Source organism: Thalassophryne amazonica, chromosome 14 (assembly GCF_902500255.1).
Source record: "Thalassophryne amazonica chromosome 14, fThaAma1.1, whole genome shotgun sequence".
In the NCBI taxonomy this organism is placed as follows: domain Eukaryota; kingdom Metazoa; phylum Chordata; class Actinopteri; order Batrachoidiformes; family Batrachoididae; genus Thalassophryne; species Thalassophryne amazonica.
The window spans coordinates 29,271,440-29,281,727 of record NC_047116.1 but is presented as its reverse complement, the minus strand read 5'-3'; the positions used below and the strand labels follow the sequence as shown (position 1 = coordinate 29,281,727).

The 10,288-nt window shown below is 41.6% G+C and overlaps 1 protein-coding gene across 1 annotated transcript in view; it reads left to right on the top strand.

Annotated features, from left to right (window-relative positions):
• Positions 1 to 992: 992 nt before the first annotated feature.
• The window catches only part of hat1 (histone acetyltransferase 1), a 31,282-nt gene continuing 21,986 nt past the window's right edge, over positions 993 to 10,288 (top strand). Inside the window, exons 1-3 of the mRNA XM_034186484.1 lie at positions 993 to 1,078; positions 3,244 to 3,315; positions 9,352 to 9,427. Of these exons, the coding sequence (XP_034042375.1) occupies positions 1,072 to 1,078; positions 3,244 to 3,315; positions 9,352 to 9,427 (155 nt within the window). The 5' untranslated portion in view covers positions 993 to 1,071. The remainder of the gene's footprint in view (positions 1,079 to 3,243; positions 3,316 to 9,351; positions 9,428 to 10,288) is intronic.

The following is a 10,288-nucleotide window of genomic DNA, read 5'->3' as shown; positions in this document are numbered from 1 at the left end:
GCAGAGATGGTTGTCCTTCTGGAAGGTTCTCCTCTCTCCACAGAGGAATGGTGGTGCTCTGACAGAGTGACCATTGGGGTCTTGGTCACCTCCCTGACTAAGGCCCTTCTCCCCTAGTCACTCAGTTTAGACAGGCGGCCAACTCTAGGAAGAATCCTGGTGGATCTGAACTTCTTCCATTTACAGATGATGGAGGCCACTGTGCTCACTGGGTCCTTCAAAGCAGCAGACATGTTTCTGTACCCTTCACCAGATTTGTACCTCATGGCAATCCTGTCTCAGAGGTCTACAGACAGTTCCTTTGATTTCATGCTTGGTTTGTGCTCTGACGTGCACTGTCAGCTGTGGGACCTTATATGTAGACAGGTGTGTGCCTTTCCAAATCATGTCCAATCAACTGAATTTACCCCAGGTGGACCAATTTAAACTGTAGGAACATCTCAAGGATAATCAGTAGAAACAGGAAGCACTTGAGCTGATTATTGAGCCTCATGGCAAAGGCTGTGAATACTTATGTATGTGTGATTTCTTAGTTTTTAATCACAAATTAGCAACAATCTAAAAAAACAAAACAAACAAACAAAAAAACTTTTTTCACATTGTCATTTCTTAAAAAAGTTTTTGACTTATACTCTGTTGCTACTTATATATTGAAAAAAAAAATCACACATAAATACAACCCTGTTTTCATATCAATATCATTTAAGTTGAAATTCATCACATATTTCATTTATTTATGAATATTTTCATAATTTTAATGCTTTATGCATTACATGTGCCTAAACATTTGTACAATACATTTTGTATTTGACATTATCACAAGAAAATGTCTCGAATATTATATAATATGTGTATCCTTTTTTAATATTTGTATGTAATGTTTAAATTGTTTTTTGTATTGTTATATTCGTTTTTCTGTCAGGACTTTCTTTTGTTCGTGGTCATTTTGTTCAATAAAGATAAAAAAAAAAAAGAGTTCCTTCCGCAGAAACACCCGGAAGTTTGTCTTCAGATCAGTGGATTCTCCGCGTCTTTTTGGCATATCCAGAGAACAACAACAGACACTCAGAAATGGCGGGTGAGTGGTTAAACACATGCAGTAGAATGTTATTCTTAAACTAAATTCAATAACAAGCTAGTGTCACTGTTACTTTTTCCTCTGTGGAATTTTTCAAAGTCGTAACGTTGGTTATCTTTCAGAAACAGAGCCAGCTAAGCTAAGCTAGCAGTGAGAGCTAACAGGGAAGAGCTTCTTGCTAAATAGTTTTGCATCTGACTGACAGGACAGATATTTGTGCTTCTTCATGCGCTGTGGCGACATAAATGTGTTACTGTGAATGGATGTCAGCATGGCTGATTTTATTCCACCTGCTCGAATGAACCAACTGCTACTGCTTTGGCAAATTAAGATGAAGTTATGTTTAATTATGGTGATGGAACAATATAGTTGACTTACTAGAGAGAAGGAAACGAAATGTGTCCAAACTGCAATGACAGACTCTAAAAACCTCAGGAACGGGAGAGATCCCGTTGTCAGCATGGACAGACTTGCTGTATGTGGAAAAAGTACAGAAAAATAAGTAACAGTGTAATATTACAGTAAGAAGAAATGGTTACATTACAAAATGCAATGCAGGATGCTAATATAGAGTTTATGTTTTAATCCATGCGTGGCTTATGTGCCAGTAATCTAAGTAAGTTGGTAAGTGTATCCACATACTTTCAGACACGGTAATGTCAAAACTAAAAATGCCAGCATCTTACTTGCCATGTCACATGTTGCCCTGTAAGAGATGATATGATTAACCTATTATCAGTCAAACCAGATCAGCTGCCAACTACATATACCCATATTATGTAACCACCTTGAATTACAAAGAGGAAAAAGAAAAAACAAAACAAAACACGGTCCGTACAGTCCATAGGCTTGTACTTTTTTTAAACTTTTTTTTAAATGGGTCATATTAAACACATTTTCAGCAACTTAATAGATTGTTTGAGACACAGATTTCTGTGATCCTTTTTGACCCAATTCCAGTCCATCATTGTTGCAAGCTAACCAAAGTGTTACATTCATGCATACAAGTGAAAATGTGGAGTTATTTTTTCTGCAATTGGTTGCTCTCATAAATGCATGTGACAAGAAAATGAAGAATTGTTGTGGCATATAGAAGGGAAAACATTTTATTTTATTAAATGTTCTAAGTCTGTATGTGAGTGGTAATCAGTGACATTTATGTTTGTGTACTAATTGCAAATTGTGTGTATACAAAGTCCTCCTTTGCCCTTACCGGAGCCCTTGTTCCTGTTGTCCTGCCATTATATATGTCCTGCTAACCTGATAGCCTCTTCCAGAATCATCAGTTTCAGCCACGTTTAATAATAATAACACAGCCCTCCTGTATTATAGTTTCAGCACTTTCATTTTGTTGGCCCATACATAATGTGAAAAGTAACAAGTAGTCACAAAGTGAGAAAGAATATTCTTTATGCAAAAAAGATGCACCGATAATCATTTTATAAATATCATCATTTTATAGTCGAATGGCAGCCTTCTGAATTGTAATGCAATTGTGAGTTGCCTAAAGATTCCCACCTCTAGTGTGTGTGAAAGGCCAAAATGGATAGGTAATTAGTAGTTTTTCTGTGAAAAGGTAGCAGTGTGTATCAGGCCTGAATCCTGTTGAGTGACCCTTGTGAGTGCCGTATCCAGCACAGAAAGCAGTGTCATACCTCTGTAGTTGTTGAATGAGACATTCACCCTTTCTTTTCCAGAAAGAGAAGTACCCCTTCTGTACTGTTTTGGGAAGATAACCAGTCTCCCAAATGGATGCAAAGATTGCTTACATTAGTAGGTGAAGAGCATCTCTACCTGCCCTTGAGCTCCTCAAGCTTTACCTACTTGCCTTCAGCTGTTTCGTCATCTTTGCCATCTCACTCAGATTCATTGGTTTTCAGCTATCTCCAGGATTAGCCACAAGAACCCTGATACTGGAGGATGTGCAATGTCTGGCCTGGATGTTGCACATCTTTGTTGCTATGTTCAGTGAGCGTTTCTTTTGCAAATTGCAGTATTGGTCAGTCTAGATCAATCATGATATTTCTTGCTGTCAGAGATTTAGATTGTCACACACTGTTGACATTTAAGTGAATATTGAAGAAAAATAATTTCACAGAACTGTACCTGCTTTTACCATCATTAATGGATCAGTTTATTAATTTGTGTTTTGTGTTTTTCCTCAGATGCTAATATGATGGAGAAGAAACTGGCAGAATACAAGTGCGACACCAATGAAGCTATATGTCTAAAGCTAGGTATATTTATTGTCTTTAATTTCATATATATTGTGAATGAATATGACCGTATTGGTTATTAAAGGAGGTAAGAAATCTTTGAATCCCATAGTGACACAGCAAACTGTTTTACTTGATGTTATTTTTCTTCCTAATCTTAGTTTGTAGTGATATTACCAATTTGTGGGAGGTCTGCAATGAAAATGATTCTTCATATTTGAGAATTGTGATCACTGAGAAGTAGGACAGGTGAATCAGGTTGGATGATGGAAGCAGGTCTTAATATATCTGCCATGCTCATTAGGATGTGCCCTGGTCAAGTGCATCGTTTTGGTCCAGGAAGATGCCATAAAGGAATTTACCAATGTACCCACTTGTAGTTAGACTGGTATAGGCATATTGTCAGACTGTTCACCATTCCGTGAGATAACTCATGATAAGTAGTCGTTGTCAATTGTGCCTTGGCTATTCCATTGAACCTTATATGTAGAGCTTGATGCCTTGAAGGTCTACAGCTTTTCCAGATGTTTGATTCTTGCCTTTTCTTTGAGTTGTAGCATTTATGCCAAGAGTTAGCATTGCTAGCTGTAAGAAACGCCTCGGTTGGCTTTTTGACTGTGACTGGACAAATGAAAGATTCAAAAGACGCAAAGGAGACAATGGCAATTGGATGTTTAACGACCATCAGGTGGAACTCTGAAATATGTAATGTTCTGAGGCTCTGTGAAGCAGTGTTGGACAGCAAGATGATATTCTCTTTGATTACTGTGTGCCACTTAAGAAGTAAAACCAGCGGGATGCAATTGTGTTGCAAGGTATTTATTTATTTTTTGTTACTTAGACCCACATCACACATAGGCCAAATCATGTCTGCATGACACATCCGGCCAGAGTTGGGAAGTGTTGTGGTACGGTCTGAAGACGGACAGACAGCAGTCTCTAAGCAGTCTACATAGTTGGTCCCATTCACTCGGCTGTCACAAGTGTGTTGCACAGTTCAAAACATCCTTGGCGCTGTCAAGATGGGACACCCATCTGACAGTGGTCTATGTGCAGTTTGTGGGCTATCTGATCACACTCAACATATTCTGACGGCGTTATAACAACATTTGAAATGACCTGATCACGGTTGATTGTGCTCTGAGATGGATCAGTCACGGCAAAGCCTGCCGACATGTCCTGCTTGTGCCACATATGTCCACCTCCACTGGATCCCAGGTAGGGCAATGTAAATGTTGATATGTAATAACATACGTGGCACGCATTCATCATGTGCAGTGGATATGAACAGTGCACAATCAAACTGAGCATGGTGTGCCACTGCAGGTCAATTTGTCACGCAGCGCATGCTGCTGCAGACCTGAACAGGCTGTTATATCTATAATCTATATTATTACCTGATCACCATCTAACGCTGTAGGAGGTATGACGTGGAACTTTTTCACCAGCCCATGACATCATTATTAAACATGAATCTCACTTCCAGCACAGTCCCAGGGGTGTTTTACAGCGCTGGGCGGACAGGAGCCAGGGACCACAGCCTGCGGTGAAAAGCCTCTCACCTGGCTGCTATGTACTAGAAACAACCTGCTTCGTCTATCCGTTTGGATGAAGACCACTTTGTCATCCAAGGGTTGTTGGGGAATGGGCCTACCTGTGGGTGCACAGGTGGCTGATGAGACTAATCTGCGTATGGAAGGTGCGGGGACAGTGGGGGCATGGGATGAGGGGGATGGTAGGAGCCTTACTGGCTCTGTCTTTTCTGGCTCGCCTCTTCTGTTCTGCTGCAGCAGTTCTGTTTGCCTCATACAACTGGGCACCTCTGTGGACTGAGGAGTGCCATCTGGTTCGATCCATGGCAGTCACCTCCCAGGAGTCAGGGCTGATGTCAAACACTTTCAGTGATGCTTTCAAAGTGTCCTTGAAGCGTTTCTTCTGTCCTCCCTGGGAACATTTGCCCTGCTAGAGCTCACTGTAGAACAATCTCTTTGGCAGCCGATCGTCGGGCATGCAGGCTACGTGACCAGCCCAGTGCAGCTGGGTCTACATCAAGATGGTGTAGATGCTAGGCATGTCTGCTTGCATGAGTATCTCAGTGTCTGGAATCTTGTCTTGCCACTTGAAGTTGAAGATTTTCCTGAGGTACGTTGTGTGAAAGTAGTTCAGCTGTCTGGCATGGCGTTGGTACACCGTCCAGGTCTTGTAAGCATAGAGCAGTGTAGAAAGCACTACTGCTCTGTAGACCTTCAGCTTGGTCTTCTTGCTGATGCCATTTCTGTTCCAGACGTTGGTGTGTAGTCTGCCGAAAGTTACACTGGCCTTTGCGATTCTAGCATTCACCTCATCATCACTGGTGATGGTCTGGGATAGCGTGCTGCCAAGGTAGGTGAACTTGTTCACAACGTTGAGCTTCTGCCATTCTGTCATGTGACATGCTGTGCACCGATAATCCAACCGGACATCGCAGTTTACAGAGTGCATTGTGCTGCTTATGCTGAAGTGAGAAAAAAAAAAATTAAAGTTCACTGGAAAGGTTGCATCTGACAAATGGTGTGCGCATGGGAAAGGTTGGCCCACTGCCAGCAAACTTTAGCAGCAAAAGGTGTCCAGTGGCTGACAGTGGCACACACATGCACCCCACGCGGCGACTCATTCAGCCGTTATGAACACACACACACAGCTGAGTGATCATTTCATCACCTATTCTACACACGTGCGGTCCCCTGCTGTGAGGTCATTGAGCACTGGGAAAGAGGGGACGAGCGAAGATACGATTGCGTGAGTGAGTGAGTGACAGCACCAATACAGGCTTTAACACATATGGTGTGAGTCTGATCCATACGTTAGTTGTACTCTGATGTCCAGTACCGGCAGGGCCTGTGCAAAGGGAGGACAGAGCGCGGGCTCCCACTCCAGTCCCGTTTGGACATCAGGTAGTCTTCAGCGCTTTTTATGGCCGGCTGACAGTCGTTTGTGCCATCTAACTGTTGTCTAAATATGCCTTGGAAGTGATCATGCAGGTGTGAACGAGGCAGTCTGGATGGGATCCCCCCACAGTCTGCACATCACTTTCCCTACCACCTGCTTCCGGATTATGGCCATTTTTGCCATGTTGGCCTGGTTCCTGTGTATTCTTACTATGTGTGACGGGGGTCTTAGTTTGTCCATTCTGGTTTACACCTTATTAAATGTATTTGTAATGCTGGCTACACCAGTTAGAGCACAACCAGAAAATGGTTGACTGTATATCTCTATAAAATAAGATAAATAATTATGTGGCCTGGATGATATGCAGTAGGGAGAATTGGTATTCATCACTGGATGCACTTCAGCATTTATTTATGAAGATGCAGGTGCAGGCCTGCTTGGATGGGGATCATCTTTCTTTTAATTTGGTTTCTACAAACTGTACATATGCATTATTGCATTCTTTGTCATGTCTTATGTTCTTCTTCTTTCGATGCTCCTGTTAGGCGTCGCCACAGCAGATCAGTTGTTTCAATCTCATCCAATCCTCTGTATCTTCCTCTGTCACACCAACCACCTGCATGTCCTCCCTCAGCACATCCATAAACCTCCTCTTTGGCCTCCCTTTTCGCCTCCTGCTTGGTGGCTCCATCCTCATCATCCTTCTACCTATATATCCTGTGTCCCTCATCTGCTCGTGTCCAAACCGTCTCAATCTCGCCTTTCTGACTTTGTCTCCAAGCTGTCCCATCTGAGCTGTCCCTCTGATATGTTCATTCCTAATCCTGTCCATTCTCATCACTCCCAAAGAGAATCACAACATCATCAGCTCTGCCACCTCCAGCTCTGCCTCCTGTCTTTTTGTTAGTGCCACTGTCTCTGAGCCGTACAACATAGCTGGTCTCACTACTGTCTTGTAAACTTTGCCCTTCACTCTTGCAGATATACTCTCTATTATTTTGGACAGTTGAACCCAAGTATTTAAACTCATCTACTTTCACCACTTCAACTCCTTGTAACTGAACTATTCCACTGGGCTCCCTCTCATTCACTCACTTTCCTGTGTGTTAATGTCAGTCTTGCTCCCACTGTCTTTCATTCTCCTTCTCTCCAGACCACATCTCTAGCTTTCCAGGCTGGACTCAACCTGCTCTCTACTCTCACTACAGATCACAATGTCGTCTGAAAATATCATAGTCCATGGGGGACTCCTGTCTGAGCTCATCTGTCAGCCTGTCCATCATCATTGCAAACAAGAAAGGACTCAGAGCTGATTCTTGGTGTAATCCCACCTCCACCTTGAATGAGTCTGTCATTCCTACTGTGCATCTCACCGCTGTCACACTATCCTTGTACTTGTCCATCCTCACATGCTTCTCTGTCACTTCAGACTTCCTTATATAACACCACAGCTCTTCTCTTGGCACCATGTCATAAGCTTTCTCTAAATCCACAAACACACAGTGTAACTCCTTCTGGCCTTCTCTGTACTTCTCCACCACTAGTCTCAAAGCAAACATTGCATCTGTTGTGCTCTTTCTCATCATGAAACAATATTGCTGCTCACAGATCTTCACCTGTTTTCTAAGCCTATCTTCTGCTACTCTCCCTTAACGTCATGCTGTGGCTAGTCAAGTTTATGCCTCTGTCACTACTGCAGCTGTGCACATCACCCTTGTTCTTAAAAAAAAAAATAGGAACTAGCACACTTTGTCTCCACTCTTCAGGCATCCTCTCACTTTCTGAGATTTTACTAAGCAATCTGGATAGAAGCTCCACTGCCATCTCTCCTTTCCATGCCTCCACTGGAATGTCATCTGGGCCAACTGCCTTTCCACTCTTCATCCTCTTCATAACTGCCCTCAATTCATCCTTGCTAATCTCTTGCACTTCCTGATTTACTCTCTTCACATCATCCAACCTTTTCTCTCTCTTTATTCATTCATTCGATCCTCAAACATTTCCTTTACCTTCTCAGCACACACTCCTCACTTGTCAGCACATTACCATGTGCATCTTTTACCAACCTAACCTGCTGCACATCTGTTCCAGCTCTGTCCCTTTGTCCGGCCAATGGGTACAAGTCCTTTTCTCCTTCCTTACTATTCAACTTCTTGTACTTCTACAGCTTGCTATATGCTTTTTCCTTAGCTTTCGGCACTTCACTTTTCGCGTTAAGCCACATCTCCTTGTTTTCCCATCTTTCTTCATCTCTCCGACTATCCCAGTTCTTTTTTGCCATCCTCTTTCACATGCTTTCCTGGATATCTTCGTTCCACCACCAAGTCTCCTTATCATCTTTCCGCTGTCCACGTTACACCCAGTACCTTCCTTGCCATCTCTCTCACCACATCTGCAGTACTTTTCCAGTTGTCCAAAATTGCTTCCCCTCCATCCAGTGCCTGTCTCACCCACTTGCTGAATTTCACACAACAGTCTTCCTCCTACACCTTCCACCATCTGATCTTTTGTTGAGCACTTTCTTCTTCACCTCTAGATTCATCCTACAAACCACCATTCTATGCTGTCTAGCTACACTCTCCCCAGCCATCACCCTAGAGTCTCCAATTTCTTTTGACTTGCATCTCCTACAAAGAAAGTAGTCCACCTGTGTGCACCTTCCTCCACTCTTATGTCACCATGTGTTCCTCTCTTTTTCACCACAGCCATTTCCATCCTTTTTGTAAAGTCATCTACCATCTGCCCTTCCACATTCCTGTCCTTGATACCATATGTACCCATTACTTCCTCATCACCTTTGTTCACTTCGCCAACATGCCTGTTGAAGTTGCATGCCCATTTGTTTTGTCTTATCCGTCAGTCAAAAATAAGTCACAGCACTACACTGAGTTCTGTCTGTCAGGTGCTATTGTGGTACAGCTCACTTGCATCATATCACAAAGTATAAAATAGGCAGTATTGAGCCTGCTACACCTCAGAGCATTGTTCCATGTTACAACGTGCTCTTATTTAAGAAACTCTGTAATTTTTTACAGTCTCACTTCTGTGGTACATTGACAGTTTGTAATAAAAGTTTTTTTTTTTCTTTTTCATTTGTCACTATAATTGTTTAACCCCCTCCTTTTTCAGTTCGTTTTCCAGAGGACGTTGATGATGATGGTACTACATTTCATCCTGAGTACAGTCACCAGATTTTTGGAGATGAGTGAGTTCTTTTGCTTCAATTTTATTTGTCTACTTGGTAAAGAGAAATGCATATTACAGAAGCTATTGGACACTGTTTTTACTTCTCCCTTGTTTTTGGCTTTACCAGTTAAACAATCAACTATCAAAAATTTTGCTGACAGTATAATTTTATTGTGATGTAACTGTTGTTTCTTGTATGATCACTCTTGGCTCAGTCCAGGAGTTTTAACTGGTCATAATGACTAACAGAAGTGAGCCAAAATTACTTCAGGTAGTATGTTAAAGATGTATGACTTTAATTTTTCAGAAAACTGACAAAAATGTGTCATGTAGGAATCATCGTATTTGGGCATATGGTCAGTAAATGCATGTTGTTGTTATTATATTTATCATGTGACTGAACAGCTGTGGAACGTTTTTCTTTTCACTTGTACAACCAACTTGGTGACTTTATGAGGCTCTGAGATTGAGACAACAGCCAAATAGTCAAAGACCACTTCTTCAGACTTTTATACACCAGTCTTTCCTCAGGCTAAAGATGAATAATTGGAATAGCAATTTGAAATTGTGCAACATTCAACATGTGATTTTTAATTACGCAGGTTCTCTACTAAGTTAGATTAAGCCCTCTCCCAAAGTTTTGAAACAAGGCCAGTATCTTAGATTTTGCTACCCACTAAAGATATTTGGATTTCAGATCAGAATATGGATGAGAAAGTGGTATAAAATGTCAGCATTTATTTTCTGTTATGTTCATCTAGTATATTTACTAGACCGCATATCATTTTGTGTTTGTCATGCTTGTGTTCCAAATACATACTTTTGTTGATCATCAACTGAATTCTGAACATAATTTGATCATAATTAATTAAAACCTATG